This window comes from Gopherus evgoodei, chromosome 1 (genome assembly GCF_007399415.2).
Source record: "Gopherus evgoodei ecotype Sinaloan lineage chromosome 1, rGopEvg1_v1.p, whole genome shotgun sequence".
In the NCBI taxonomy this organism is placed as follows: Eukaryota; Metazoa; Chordata; order Testudines; family Testudinidae; genus Gopherus; species Gopherus evgoodei.
The window spans coordinates 59,834,540-59,850,696 of record NC_044322.1 but is presented as its reverse complement, the minus strand read 5'-3'; the positions used below and the strand labels follow the sequence as shown (position 1 = coordinate 59,850,696).

General features: G+C 41.3%; 1 protein-coding gene across 3 annotated transcripts in view; it reads left to right on the top strand.

The window, feature by feature from the left end:
• DGKH (diacylglycerol kinase eta) overlaps window positions 1–16,157 on the top strand; it is a 135,991-nt gene that overhangs the window by 69,605 nt on the left and 50,229 nt on the right. For all 3 annotated transcript variants that reach the window (XM_030565839.1, XM_030565832.1, XM_030565822.1), the window contains 2 exons: window positions 495–771; window positions 2,663–2,791. In XM_030565839.1, the coding sequence (XP_030421699.1) occupies window positions 495–771; window positions 2,663–2,791 (406 nt within the window). The remainder of the gene's footprint in view (window positions 1–494; window positions 772–2,662; window positions 2,792–16,157) is intronic.

Genomic DNA, 16,157 nt, shown 5'->3' with positions numbered 1-16,157 from the left:
AAAATGCATAGCTACAACCACAGACATTGACAGAAATATACTGCTGTTGGAATTGACTTCTCTCTGAAAGGGATACAGTTAATTGCAATAAAACAATGGGATTGTGAAGAAAAAGTAACCAGCTGGAGGAGGGGGACAATAGTACATATAGTGGGCCAGGCTGAAATCACAGACCTGTGATCTAGAATGGGTAAGGAAATTAAGAGTCTGGTTTGAGAGAAAATAATTACATTGCAGAAAAAAGAATATTTGTTCTGTTGACTGTGTTATTGTACAATGATGCCTTTGTATTTCAGTCTCTGATATTTTTTCTTCCCTGTATGCTTAAACAAAATATAAAACTATTCAAGTAGTGTTTAATGAAGAATACAAAAAATATCCTGCACCAGACAAATTATTACCCCATCTTAGACTTTAGACAATCTAGTAGTTAACTTTTGAATTGACACTCAAGTGATTTTTTTTCTTTTTGTTTGTATTTGTAACTTTGTTAGTGTTCAGAATTAAATGAGAAGCTAGACCTATTGCTTCAGGCTCTTCACACCGAAGCTCAGGCTACTCCCATCCTACCACGGCTCACTCCCCCCATTGTAGAGGAAGAAGTTGAGGAGTTTTCAAGTGAAGAATCCTTGTCTGAAAGCAAGGAACAGTTAACAGAGAACATTGCAAAGTCTTCTACTCAGAAAATCTTCAAACCAAGAGAACAGTTAATGCTGCGGGCAAACAGTTTAAAGAAGGCAGTGAGGCAAATCATTGAACAAGCAGAAAAAGGTGCACATCAACAAGGGTTTGCTTGTTAACCATAGAATGTCACTGTTTCTGCTAGCATAAAGTTCCGTTGTTAATACTTGATTCCCATATTCTTACATAAATTCAGTAGATGGTTGTTATAAGCTATCTGGCAAGACATGCCATGTGTTAGAATACTGCCTATCCTATATATATATCTGTCTGGCTGTATCTTTATACCATATTAATTCCTGGGCTATTTGATGGACAAGATGGAGTCCTTAACATGACATTTGTTTGCTGCCAAAGGGAGTAGCTAATGGAGATGTACTCAACAATGTATGAAATCCCTACCACGGGTTGGTAACCTCTGGCATGCAGCTCGCCAGGGTCAGCACCGTGGCGGGCTGGGCCAGTTTGTTTACCTGCCGTGTCAGCAGGTTCGGCCAATCGTGGCTCCCACTGGCTGTGGTTCGCCATCCCAGACCAATGGGGGTGGCGGGAAGCCACAGCCATCATATCCCTCGCCCACGCCACTTCCCGTAGCCCCCATTGGCCTGGGACGGCAAACTGCGGCCAGTGGGAACCGCGATCGGCCAAACCTGCCGGCACGGCAGGTAAACAAACTGGCCCAGCCTGACAGGGTGCTTACCTTGGCGAGCTCCATGCCAGAGGTTGCCGACCCCTGCCCTACCAAGTACCACTTTCTTTGCTCCTTTTGTCATGTTGGTCTGAATTTCTGAGACAATTACAAGCACATATGCTTTGGGTTTTGTTTTTTAAATTTACAGAAATAGGCATTCCTATTTTTTTTTCTTAATCTTGCACTAAAACGACTTTTTACATTTCCAGTTACTGGATTTATTTTCTTATAGAAAAGTCTTAGGTTGTAATTTAGCTTAAAGGAATATTTTTCTTTAAGAATATAGAAATTCAATGCCAAAATTGGATGAAAGTAGCAATAAGATTGCATAGTTGATCTGCAGGAGTCAGGGACCTACTTCTCCAGGTGCTACATGTGTGCAGCTTCCATAGGTATCAGAGGGAGTAGCTTGCATGCAGCGGTTGGGAAATCAGGCTCCATAGTGCTTTCAACAGTAGTGTTAATTTACTTGTGTTGCACATATATTTTCTGTTCCTGTTTTTCTGATAAAATGTGTAGCTTCATATGTTGTATATCAGAAAATGTTTACTACAAAATGGACAGGATGTGACAATGTCTGAGTGTTCTCTTCAGGTTCCTCATAGCATAGGTAGGCTACATTTTAGAAATATAATTCAGAGTTTCATTTATTCAAAAGTAAAAGAGAAAACTTTTGTTTTCAAAATTAGTCAGTTTTACAAAAATGTTTTTGTAGCTATGCGCTTGCTTTGCACTGAGTCTCACAATTACTGTGGTATTTGTGAAGGCAGGTGGCACATAACTAGCCTTAAGCGTGCTCAGACACTATATCTGATTGCATGCACAAATTAAGCATACAGTTATGTGCTTGTAATTTTGAAAATTAGACCCAAAATATATTCTCGGAAAATACAGTGATTTTAGAAAATTTGACCCAACTATATAGCATTTAACTGGGCTAGATGGGATTTCTGATGTAATATATTTTGTTTACATTTGTAACTCTTCTCCTTCAGAAAGAAAAGTACTGAAAATTGTTAGCAGGAAGCTTTGCCAGACCATCACAGAGCTCCATTTTTAAAGTATTGTTATCGATAAGATGGTGAATCACCTCTCAGTTTAATTATTCCATTATCACTGACAGAGGATTGCTAAACTGCTCTTGAACTGATTAGGCAAAACAGTCCTTTTCTTAATATCTGTATGTCCTAAATTAGTGCTACAGTAGTAGGATGTTAATTTTCTACAGAAGCTTTACATATGCGTATTTTCTCTGAAGAAATTTTAACTATTTTTCCTCCTGCTGTGCAGTTGTGGATGAACAGAATGCTCATACTGAAGCACAAGTAAACCAATCCCCCATAGAATATAGTAAGGAATTGGATGAATCTAAAGAAGAAGAAAAAGAGGAAGATACAAAGGAATACGAATCTCAGACAAGTAAGTAAATACAGAGTAAAATTCTTTAAAACTCTATAGAGTATTACTTTTATTATGAAGCCTAAGTAGTGGCTTCAGAGTTAAACTGGTTAGACAGTTTCCATTATTAGCCTGATTCTGATGCACATATACACCCTCCACTTTTTGGGGGAAAAAAGTGAGTAAACTGTCCTATGTATCTCTTGATAGGAGCTATTTTGAACTTCATCTTTGTGAGTAAACTGTCCTATATATCTCTTGATAGGAGCTATTTTGAACTTCATCTGCTACCATAGTGACTCTTGAAACAGGTGTGAGGCCTGAAAGTGGGGCTCAGTGCTGTAAGCTTTGATTGTTGTTGTTGCAAAGTTTATAACTTCTTTGAGGCATCATATTGTTGCAGGCACAGAGGGTGTCCGAGGCAGGCAACAGTGGTTCGTTTCCCAGAGTGCGTAGCATCAAGGAACACACACACCAAGGTGGAGAAGCAAGCAAAGTTTATTTGAGATCTCAAAGCAGTGCAAGGAGATGAACGCCTCAAATCATGCACACCTACACAAGCGGCTTTTCCCTTTTTATAAGTTTTTTTTTCTCTTTCTTCTTTCTTCCCCCCCACCGCCTCCTCCTCTTTCCTCCCCCTGTAGCAGTTACGTAAGCACAGGTGCATTAAGTACTCTTGGCCGTGGCAGCTCATTAGTAAGTTTTCCTTCTGCAAGTTATCTTGTCCTTCTGCTAAAGGTGCACAGGCCTTATCACTACTGCTTTAGACCGGTTTTAGCTGTGCTGCAACTGATAACTTACTGTTACACATTTCATTTCACAGCTGCTAGCTTTCTAGATCAAGTAGAGTTCAACATGGAGGAGCTTTGGTTCACTGAGGCCTAGATTTATGCCTAGTGACACCAACAACTCCCTCCTTTGAGAATACTCAACAAACTTTTGGCTGAGTTTTCTCATACTTTGAGGACAAAAAGCGATTAAGCTCTAGGGAGCTGGGGTCATTAATGAGGGAGTATAGGAGGATTTCCTGGGGAACGGGAGGTACAAATTCTATGTAGGAGTGCTTTACAGCAAGCAAACAAAAGGAGAGTAACGATACACAACACCATACCAGTGAGCAGGAGGCGAACAATGCCTCCTCCTAGTCCCCCGAGGTTGGGTAACCAGTCCCAGAGGGAATCAGAAATAGTGGGTTCCCGTTTTTAGGCCTTCCACTGTTCAAAAGCCTGTTTGGCTGACAGGATGTGCTTGTTAATATCCTGTGCATTTTCTGGGACATAAGTATAGCATTCATCCCCTATAAGGGTGCACACCCCGCCCTGGGAAGCCACACTTCCACCCAGGAAGTGTCCACATATGTCTCCATGATCACAGATCAGATTGTATTTCTGATGCGTCTGTAAGGGCAGTGGGCCAAGTCTGGTACTCAAGATCACTCCGAATGGCCATCAGCTGGTCATTGAGGAAATCCCGAATTCCTAAACATACTAGATCCCGCTACAATGCCCTCCCAGCCTCAGTGATATTCAATACCATCTTTCCTTGGTGTAGTACTATAATACACCTGTTATTTAACTATTCTCAGGTACTTTCAAGAGGCATCGACATTAATAGCATAGGAGCGGGGTTTACATTATTAGTCACTCTCCAGGACACAGGGCGCAGCCTGTAGAATAAACCCCAAGCTCCAATCAATACCACATTTCCAAGCACGGGTCCCACAAATGTCCTCCCGCCAGTATATAATTCTTTGTTTCTTCACCAGGGTCAGTTCTTAATGTCCTTTCTAGTCAGGAATTCCTGGACCTTGGCAATTTCTGAGTGTTCCTTCTTCTTTCCCGAAACAGTCGCGGTTCAGCATCCTACAGGGGAGAGGTTACCAGCATATCACCCTGTAATGGTTTTGATTCTTCTAGAAAAATTCAAAGGCACAGTAGATCTGTCAGTGGACAAGGGAGAGGTTACTAGCACTTCACCTTGTACTTTTTCCCTACTGTCCAGAAGGCACAGTGGAGCTAGAAGGAGAAATAGGCTAATCATCAGTAGGAGAATTCTCCCAATGTGAAGGGGTCTTTTTGCAGTGAGAATCATGGGTACAGGCAGTCAGTCTTTGGCACTTCACAGCGGTGTTGGTAGTCAGCAGGACTTAATAAGGGCCTTTCCAGCGTGGAGCCAGAGCAGTCTTTCGTTTGTGGACCTTTTTCATCAATCCAGTTTCCTGGTTCCAAGGAGTGGCAGGGCTGCTAGGGTCTTCGGGTAGCGCTTCTTTGCCTGTGAGAAAAGAAACCTAACACATTTCATTAGTGCCTAGCAGTGTTTTGCAAACGTTATAGCTGTGTGGGCAAATTCAAGACCTCCTTTTCCTGGTTGTTAGCCAAGTCTTAATTGTGAGCAGTGTTTTTGAATGGAGTTAGTGTCTTATCTATAGCCTGAACTTGCTAGCTAATTATTTTTTTTCCGTTAACTCATTCTGTTCTTTGTCCTTTTTCCCTTCTTGGCTTCTTTTAACCTGCAAAGGAAACTTCCACTCTTCACTCATACACTTTTTTCCCAACAATAAACACATAAACATTGTCATTATACAGTACATTAGTCTTATTATTCAATATATGCCACACATACCCTTTTACTAACATAACCTTATTACAGAACTTTGGAGCAACAAGCTAGAAAAAGCACACCCACTTTGAGGATTTCATTCAATTCAACCATTAGTCCAATAGCTTTCCACCATCCCCAGCCCCCTGGCTAGAAATCTGAGGTAGCCAGAAAGTTCCCATGTACAATATGGGGAGTGGGTTAACTTTTCATGTCTTTGCTTCCAAAGACTGTTGGTATGCAAATTTTAACAACAATTTTTGCAATTAACAATTTGGCCAATGAAGTTTCTTTTTCTTACTTAAGGAAATTCATTAGACTTTAGTATATCACATTCTCCTGATTTATCCAAACACTTCGTATTCCAAGCTGAACAAGACAAGTATCTGCATTTTAATTTAACCTTTTTGTTTGATTTTAAACTAGACTATTTTATAAAAATATTAAACACAACAATTCCGACCACACGACAAATATCACAAGACAGAACATAGAACACAAAACATAATTCCTATTGTGCCAATAAATGCACAGTACGTTGAATGCTGTTCAGCTGCATCAGTTTTCTCTGATTATCTGAAAGACAAAAAAAACCAAAGGTCTACCCCTTCTGGGCAGACAATCATCGCTTACAATATACAAACACACTTGTTGACTTCAGGCAAAACAAAGGAATTACCCCATATTTTCTTGCATTTGTTTCATAGGCAGCCCAGGTTTTCCATTACGTAACACTGTATACATTCTTCAGCTAATTTAACTAAATTATTCATAGCCAAACCAAATGATTGCAATTCAATAATTTCTTTGCCTGAATTTATTTACAAACATTTCGCAGACACCAAGAACTTTCTTCTTTAGCATTTTTACAAAGTTTAACTCTGTAGTTGCTGGAGGGAACAGCAGTTAACTTCTCACTATCCCTTAAATCATTTGCTTGTCTCCCAACAGCCACTTTTATCAACTTAACTCACCATTCCAAGTAAGTCCTGGGTATTTGAAATCCCCATGCTTACACTTACTGACTCCCTCCTTCCACTACACCCTTAAAGTTTTCCAATCTGTTTTCCAATCTCTCTGTTGCCTGCTCGCCTGGGCCTGATCCTGCTTTTCTTGCTGAACCGTCCCTTCCATGGGCACCAACTTGTTCCACTACCAGTTTAGCTAGGAGGGTGGGCTTCTTAACTAGCCCTCACCCCTCCTGGTCTCTTCCCTTAAACATTCTTACTCACAAGATTACCTGAGTCCTTCCTCTTCAGGCTTGCCACCTGGATAAAAACACATGGCCCATTGGGCAAAGGCCATTTACTTAACATAAAATCCAACCCCCTTTAGAGGGTTTACCCAGAGACCCATCCATCTGTCTGCTGACACTTAAACAGAAAAGAGAATTACACAGAGAGCAGAGGAAATTACAGTCTAAGCCAGGTTTTCCAACTTCTATACACTGACCGCTACAGGGGACCGGACAGAAGGATCTCAGTTCGACCTCAGAGCTTCCTCGCATGCATGGTTTCCACTCCGAGGAATTACGAACGAGAGGTTCAGTTCTGCCCACACTCCTAACGCCCAAATGAACAGAGCAGAAAAACAACAGTAACCGGTTAAACAGAACAGATCCAGAACCAGAACCAGATAACGTTTCCTTATCCTGTTAGGGCTCACTTTTACTCATGCAGTTCTCAACATATAACACCAACAGTACCAAGCAAAGCAAACATAAAATAACAAGGGTAAAACAAATAGATGGTGTAAATTCTGCAGGGCTCTTCCCCTTCTTAATTGCTCACCAAACTGTGGCAAATTTTTGTTACCAATCTATCCCTTGTGTCAGGTGATCAGGCTGACACTACAGGATCATTGGGGGAAGATAAAGAAAACACACTATATAACTGAATTTTAAAGCTTCATTAATAAAATAATAAAACAACAACGGAGAGTGTTGGGAATGCTCCCACATCACTCAGGAAAACATTAATGCCCAAAGCCCCTTTCATACTCACACATGTACGTCCAGACTGGCCACTTCTGTGTATAATGTTCAGAGAAGGGGGAGAGGTGGACGGGAGATTATCCTGTATACAGCTTGTCCAGAATTTCCAACATGCTTCCACTCTTGGGAGGGCTGTTCTTTTACACCCTGGAATCTCCTGCAGCGTCACTTTCAGAGATTCCAGTCCAGGTCGGCTGCCTGTGGCTTCTTTGGTGTCACCAAGCCACACCGGCTCCGGGGTCACAAAGGCACACTGTTGGATCTTACTGGACAGTTAAGCTTTGCAAATGTAATCTCAGTTCTGTAACTTATATTGCCTTTGGTTCGCCTCTGTCAATTTTCCTTTTTCCACAGCCAGCTGGGGCCGAAAGCAGTTTTTCCTTGTACTTAGCATAGTCTGCGTTGATTCTTGACCTTGAACGCAGGGCAACTTTCTTTTTATCCCTGGACCAAGCTGAATTTCAAATTAACCCATTCCTTTCCTCAATAGACAAATTTGCTCACGCTGTGTCAGGGCTTTTTGGTGATTAAACGCGCCTCTTAGATGTATGATCTTATCTAGATTGAAGTACCTTCTAGTGGGCATTGTTTAGATGGATTTTCATAAATAGCTGCAGGTTGATGAACCATAATGTACGTACATGTAATATGCGGGGGTACCCTTAGGGGGTGAGGTGGAATGTTTAGATTGTCCCCCCACCCATTTTCCACTTACACACACAGGCAGGGTGCCCTGTCTGCGCTAGCGGCTCATAAACTAAGGATTTTTCCCTACAGAGTACTCACACAGGAGAGGCTAACGAGGATGGCCACGACCCTCTTACACCTCCCTTCAGCAAAGAGCGTCGGCTAGTCTCTGGGAGACGGCGCCGCTTACTCTGATTTCATCCAGTGAGATGATCAGACTGTCAGTAGCCCACACGGAAAGGAAAGGGGGAGGGAAGATGGGTACACACACTCCTAGACCCAGGCAGCTTCCTCACCGGATGATGCCAGGCCGAGTCAGCCCACCATGGGTTGGACCTCCTAAAGATTCACTAGTTACCGGGCTTGCGTTAGAGTAGTCCTGGTCACGAGCTTTTGCTTCACAGGGTACTCTGGGCGTCTTCCGGTAACAGTCACTCACACTGGCCCCCAGTACCATTCTGCATCTGATCTTGCTTTTTAGCTACAACAGGGAGAGAGTGCACTAGGACATAGGGTCTCCCCTTTCTAGACAGGTCCCTCCTTTGTCCCTGCACTATCCCTAACCTGCTTTTGAATCTTTGCACTCCGCCAGACGGGGAAGAACAGGAGCTACGGTGGGGGATTTTTTTACAAGAGCTCTCCATACAAACAGCCTCAGAAGCTACCCATTCGCTGACAAAACAGGAGTAATTGGAGGATCGTGTTATAATTAAGTGATCCTTCTGGTGGCCACTTTTCTGGTCCTTTAGTTGATATTGAGGCCAGTCTACTGTACAGAACTTTTTCAGTTTATTCATAGTCATCGGATCCTAGCCAAACACCTTGCAATTCACTAGAATGCATTCTAGAGGTGTGCACCATGCCCTCCCCACTTTACTCTGTCTCTGCCCCATGCCGCAGGAAGACACTGGGCGTCCCCAGGTCCTAACAGGCAAAAATCCAGACCACTGGACTGTTCCTACCTTATCCAAGGGACCGGTTCTGCACCGTCGCCCGCAGCTGCTTCTCCACTGTCTGAGCGTGTTGCACCATTGTGCCCTCCGGGGTTGGTTGAATTGCGTCTCCGCCGAGGCCCCCGGTGAAGTCACCGGTGTGCACTGGGCATTGGTCGTCGCCGCGATCTGTTGACCTCCAGGAGGGATCCGGGCAAGGCTAATTTTAGCCTCGAGCCCACCCAGGGACACCAAAACTGTTGCAGGCACAGAGGGTGCCCGAGGCAAGCTACAGTGGTTCGTTGCCCAGAGGGCATAGTGCCAATGAACACACAGCAGGGTGGAGAAGCAAGCAAAGTTTATTTGAGGTCTCAAAGCAGTGCAAGGAGATGAACACCTCAAATCATGCACACCTACACAAGCAGCTTTTCCCTTTTTATAAGTTTTTTTTCTTTCTTCTTTCTTCCTCCCCGCCACCTCCTTCTCCTTCCTCCCCCTGTAGCAATTACGTAAGCGCAGGTGCATTAAGTAATCTTGGCCGTGGCAGCTCGTTAGTAAGTTTTCCTTCTGCAAGTTATCTTGTCTTTCTGCTAAAGGTGCACAGGCCTTATCACTACTTCTTTAGACCGGTTTTAGCTGTGCTGCAACTGATAACTTACTGTTACATGTTTAATTTCACAGCTGCTAGCTTTCTAGATCAAGTAGAGTTCAACATGGAGGAGCTTTGGTTCACTGAGGCCTAGATTTATGCCTAGTGACATCAACAATATGGTTCTGTTATGTTGTTTTGATACCTTCCTGAGAAACAGCAGAGTGAAGTCTTCCTGGATCTGATATGGGTTGAAAAAATCAGGGCAGGTTTATATGTGACTGTCATAAACAGATAGCTAAGGGTTAATGTCTCTTTCACCTATAAAAGGGATAACAAACAGTGACCTGAAATACCTGACCAGAGGACCAATCAGGAGACAAAATACTTTCAAAACTGGGTGGAGGGAAGTTTGGGTGTGAGTTCTTTGTTCTTTGTTCTTCTCTGAGAGAGACCAGACATTACTACAGGCTCTCTAAGTTTCTTTTCATAGAAGGTAAACACCAGGCGGTTTAGGCTTTTTAATTGTTTTACTCTATTTGCAATTGTGGATCTGGCTGGTTAACTTTTATATGTGTAGTTGCTGGGAATATTTTGATTTGTATTGGGGGGAAAGTCTCTTTCTGGCATCTGTAAGCTATAAGACCCTGTAATATTTACATCTTGAAGTTACAGAGATAATTTTTTACTTTTTCCTTTCTTTTATTAAAAGATTTCTTTTTAGAGAACCTGATTGATTTTTTTTTTTTTTAGTTTCCCTTGTTTTATCCCAGGGTATTGGGATAACTCACCAGGACGGGTGGGGGAGACGGGAGGAGGGAGTGATAAACTCTCTCTCTGTTTTCCTTGAATCTGTTTGCCTCTTTGTGGAAGGGAAGGGGGATGCTTCTCTGTATGGTGATTTAAGAGGTTAGATCAGTATCTCAGGATAGCCCAGGGAGGGAAGTTCTGAGAGGGGGAAAGTGGGGGAATGGTTTATTTCTCCTTATTTTAAGAACCCAAGGGATCTGGGTTCTTGGGGTCCCCAGGGAAGGTTGGGGAGGTCAGAGTGCCCCAAAACACTATATTTTTGGGTGGTGGCAGCCTATCAGATCTAAGCTGGTAATTAAGCTTAGGGAAATTCATGCTAGTATCTCATTTTCTGGACTCTAAGGTTCAGATTTGAGAAAGATTGCTAGGACAGTGACAAGTCAAGATAATCTGTTAGAATTTGTGTTCTCAACAGGACAGATTTTAGTTTCAGATGGAAACTGCTGATAGTTTTTAATTCATAGGTAGGAGGTGGGTGAGTTTAATATGATGCTGGAACCTTAATTGTTAATACCTTGAATTTCTGGCTTTTTTTTTTTGTGAACGATAGCGTTCTGTTAATGCTAGTTAATGGGTGCAACATTCACAACCCTAACTTAATTTTTTTCTATGTGGGTATATTTCCAAACCTTTGTTTCTCTATGTGGTATTTGGGCAGATGACATGCTAAGAATCCAGAATGTGCCCTTTTGACTCTGGGCCATATTCATCTACTTGGATATCCTTACTAGGACATCATAACTATATAACAGAAACCTGATTTTATGTGCTAGAGCTGTATTGTTTTTAATATATTTTAAAGAGGGAACCAAAACTTTACTGAAATTGGTTAATTAACAGCAATAGGTGTACACTTACCAGAGAGGCTACGATTTTGAAGGATTGAATGGGTATGGAGGCTGAACTTGGTCTGTGTAGGTGGTTCCTTTTAAATCAGGGTTAGAGAGCAAAGAAGGGCTAATATGGGAAGCATCTGTTCCTGCTACCTGTGCTGAGCCTCTGAGTGGATTTCAGACTCTAAAGCTGGAAATTTTTATGACCATTACATTTAAAGTTTAATTATTATAAAGAATGAAACTTAGAATTTTATTTTATTTATATTGTTAATTAATTAATTGTTTGTGATTAGGAATTACTTTTAGAATGGGGTTGTACCATGTGCTGGAGCTCCCCATTGCCATACATGAACAGAAATGGGCTGAGTTTAATTATTTGGGGGTGGACAAGCCAAAGAGTCTGTTATGTTAGGAAAAAATAACATGCTTTCATTTATTTTTCTAAGAAGTCTCTGATTCATATACAGAAACTTGTGCTGAATTTGTACTTCCACAAATTCTGCTCTTAAAATAATGGAGGGTTGCATATCAGAACCACAGTATTTAAAAATAAATATGTAGACCTTTATTTAAAACAGCATGTGCAAAGTTGAACCTCCTTGTTATTTCAGTTTCCATTGCAAAAAGAGAGAAATGAAGCTTAACCTAACTTTGTGGTAGTTTGCATTTGCTGATTTCATGGCCGATAAACATTTCTGTCAGATAGGAATAGCCAACAATATTAAACTTGTTTGTGCATCAAATAACCATTGCTTCCTAGAGTAATACTACTGTACTTATTAGGAAGTTGTATCAGTATTCAGACATCTAATGTGTGAAGTGGAGTACATGTTAATATTGTCAGTGGGAGATGGGTGTTTCAGGAGAAACCATGAAACATTAATTCAATTACCTACAATGAAACATCAATTTTACTCACAAGGGCTGTGTTAGTTTTTATCAGAGCATGAACAGAAAAACTTCATTTTTATCGCAGCTTATCTCCATGAGTCTCATCTGTCAAATAAAGAGCAGCTGTTCTGCTGATTTTTCTTTTAATGCTACTGCCTTGCTCTTGAGTACTGAGAAAACGAGTTGTAAGAATAGCACTGTGAATTTTTGAGTAGCATTATGTAGAGTGAAAGATAATTGTGTTTTGAGTATTATTTGTTAATCCTCTGAGATTCTCCCTCAGTTGCTTGATGAAAGTAGTATTTTCCTTGCATTAATTACCTTAGTCTAAATTGATAATAATTTTAATTAGGTAAAATTCCATCTGTATTTTGGTTAGCTCCCTAACACTTCAGAATGGTGTTTTGTCATACACATGAGAATCATGTATTTATGCTGATATTATGTCCTTCAATATCATCTCCTTATAATTGCTTTAGTTAATTTGTGAATTCTTAGAATTTAAAGCAAGACGGGACAATTAGATGACCTAGTCTAATATACCAGAGGGATAGCCGTGTTAGTCTGGATCTGTAAAAGCAGCAAAGAGTCCTGTGGCACCTTATAGACTAACAGACATTTTGGAGCATGAGCTTTTGTGGGTGAATACCCACTTCGTCAGATGCATCTGACACAGTGGGTATTCACCCACGAAAGCTCATGCTCCAAAACGTCTGTTAGTCTATAAGGTGCCACAGGACTCTTTGCTGCTTAGTCTAATATACATTACATTACATTACTGTATATCACAGGCTGTAGATCCTCACCCAGTTACCCCTGTGTAGGGCCCAATAACTTGAATTTGACTCAACTATTTCTTCTGGAAATGTATTTCGGCTTAATTTTTGAGGATGTGGAGAACCATCACTTAATTGGTATTTTGTTCTAATGCTTAATCACCCCTCACTGTTAAAAATTTTGCTTTATTTCTAATCTGAATTTGTCTGGCTTTAATGTCCAGCAATTGGTTCTTGTTATGACTTGCTCTGCTAGATTTCATACCCTTTGCTTCCTCCATGTGAAGATACTTACTCTCTTTAATAAAGTTACCACTCGATCTTTGTTTGATGAGCTAGATAGGTTTGAGTTCTTTGCATCTCTCACAGTAAGGCATTTTCTCCAGCCCTCAAATAATTTTTGTGGCTCTTTTCTGCACTCTCTTCAGTTTGTCAACATAATAATTCAGCCATATGAAATGCAGGACATTTTCACACTGTTCTGTTGGTAATGTGCAAGATTATATTGACTGTTGACTTTTTATAGTATATTTTCTGTGAACTTTTTGAAACCATGATAGTGCAAATGGTGAGAGAAAATGTTCCAATCAGCTGAATTTCTGTGGGTTTTTTCTTTTTTGTGTACGTGGAGGTCAGTATGGTTCAGGCCATCAGAAGGTGAAGTACACCTCTACCCTGATATAACACTGTCCTCGGGAGCCAAAAAATCTTACTGTGTTATAGGTGAAACTGTGTTATGTCAAACTTGCTTTGATCCGCCGGAGTGCACAGCTCTGCCCTCCCGGAGCACTGCTTTACCGCGTTGTATCCGAATTCATGTTATATCGGGTCACGTTATATCGAGGTAGAGGTGTAGTTTGAGCATGTACAGTAAACTGCGGAAGAGATGACCAAGAGCTATCAAGAGTGTGATCATCTGTCTATGCAGGCACACACAAGTGCTATGCCAATAGGTGTTACAAAATTGCTTTTACCAAGATCACTAGTGACCTATTCCTGGCCATGATTAAGTGCTTCTTTTCCATCCTTTCATCTTTGATCTATCCGCTGTCTTTAACACTGACAGTTTGATGGACTACTCAGCTCCTCTACATAGTGTGATGTCTTATTGACCAGTTCTCCTCCATTCTATTAGCATTTACTTCTGCTGATCACTTCCGTGAGTTTATGTGGTCTTTGTGAAGGGTCAGCTCTTGACTGGTTTCCTTTACCAAGCCTTTTGACAACAAGAGACAGGACCTGAAAAAGCTTTCTCTCCCGTTTTAGTTCAGTCTGGTTTTGGAAGAGGAAGGTCAGTACTTCTCTGATTTCCCAGAAACCCAATACCTGGAAGCTCTGTTGCTCCCATATCCTAGTTACTTGATGCCACTGTTGGCAATCACTGTCACTTATTAGCATAGGGATTTTCTACACAGGAAGTTGTATCAGTATACAGTAAGAATGAATTTAAACTGTTACAGTTATACTGGTATAGCTCTCCAAGAGGAAATGTTTATTCTATAAAAGTATGCCTTTTTTTTCTCATTTATCTTTGTTGTTTTAGAAGCAGGTTAAGCTAAAATGGGAAGAGCCACTCTTGTTTTGGAATAAAAGTGTCTTCATGGGGAGTTGCAGTGGTTTACTTGTGTCTGTACTATTATGCCAGTATAACTTCCTGCGCTGACAGGCCTTTAGAGAGAAGGATACTGACCATCCTCACTTATGCAGAGGTTTTGCCAGTCCTCGAGAAATGGAGTGAGATTCCATGCTGCACATCTAAGGAGCCTAGTGGGATGTGGGCGGCTAAGGTGGCTTTAAGCCATCTTTGTGCTTTTCCAAATCTTGGCTGCTTGGGGTCAGAGCAGCCACTGGGACAATTTAGAGAGCCCTGGGAGTTATTTCTAAACATGGGCTAGAACATCACCAGTATATTGATGATACACAGCTGAATATCATCTCTTGCCCATAGACCCACTAGATCAGTCTTGACTTGACAAACTACTTGACAATAGTCAGTTCCACCTGGATGCACTGGAATTACAGTATTTTCTGTTCTCAACCTGGGAAGATTGAAGTCTTGCTGGGGTGGAGCGTCATCAGTATGTGAGACCATCCTTTCTCTAGTATTCCCACTTAGTGTAGTCTTGTTTGGGGGTTTTAAAACAGGTAGTCTTTTTTGATCATGCCCATAGAGATTGTATGTAGCAGAAAGCCAGGCAGGAGGGAATTGGGGAAGATTTCTAGCTGAAATTCTACAGTCATGTAATGAGTAGCTTTAGAAATACACCTCTACCTCGATATAAGGCTGTCCCCGGGGACCAAAAAATCTTACTGTGTTATAGGTGAAACTGCTTTATATTGAACTTGCTTTGATCCACCAGAGTGTGCAGCCCCGAGCACTGCTTTACCACGTTATATCCGAATTCATGTTATATTGGGTTGCGTTATATCAGGGTAGAGGTGTAATATTTGTGTTAACCAAAAAAGTTCCTTGTTGTGGGGAGGGGGGAAGTAACTCTTTCTGGATACTTCACTACTGCTACATGGCAGTTTTACTCTGAACAAACAATGTTTTGGGCATGGGTAAGAGAGATTTATTTACTTTCCCAGTTTCTTATTCTGCACCCCAATTTATCCCATTATAACATTACAACAGCAACATGTCCTGGTGGCTGTGGGGCTCCATTATTATAATTCCAGCCTGGTATGATTTCCAGCAGTGGGCTTTTGTCATGGCTTACTAGTACAGAATGCTGCAGCATGTTTCCTTAGTGATTTAAGAAGCCGTCATTGTAATACTCTCTCTCTGCGTTCTTTATTTATACACTGCCTGCAATGTTGTGGATGAATTTTAAACTGTCACTGTTAGAGCCTTTAATGTGCATTTTTACTCTGAAAAATGACTATCTAAAATGGCATCTCTTTACTTATCTTCATCCCTTCTCTATGGTATATTGAGTACATCAACTCACTTTAGTGACAATAATACGTTTTTACTGCTGTTGCTCCTGCAGACAAAACACAGCTGTGAGAGTCTGAGCTGGATTCTGTTTCCAGTTTGTGCATCATTAACAAAATTGTTTACTAAATTCCAACTACCTGGCTAATCAGTCAGACCTTCATAATTCCATTGCCATTAGGAGGTTGCACAAGTGTTACTGAAAGTGTAGTCTGAAGACAGTGAGGTTACACTGGTGATGAGTTTAGCTTTCAGATCCCATGCTGACTTTGCTAAGCTAGTAATTAGAAAACACCTTCCCCCATCTCTTCTACTTGTAAGCTGATGATGTTTGGCC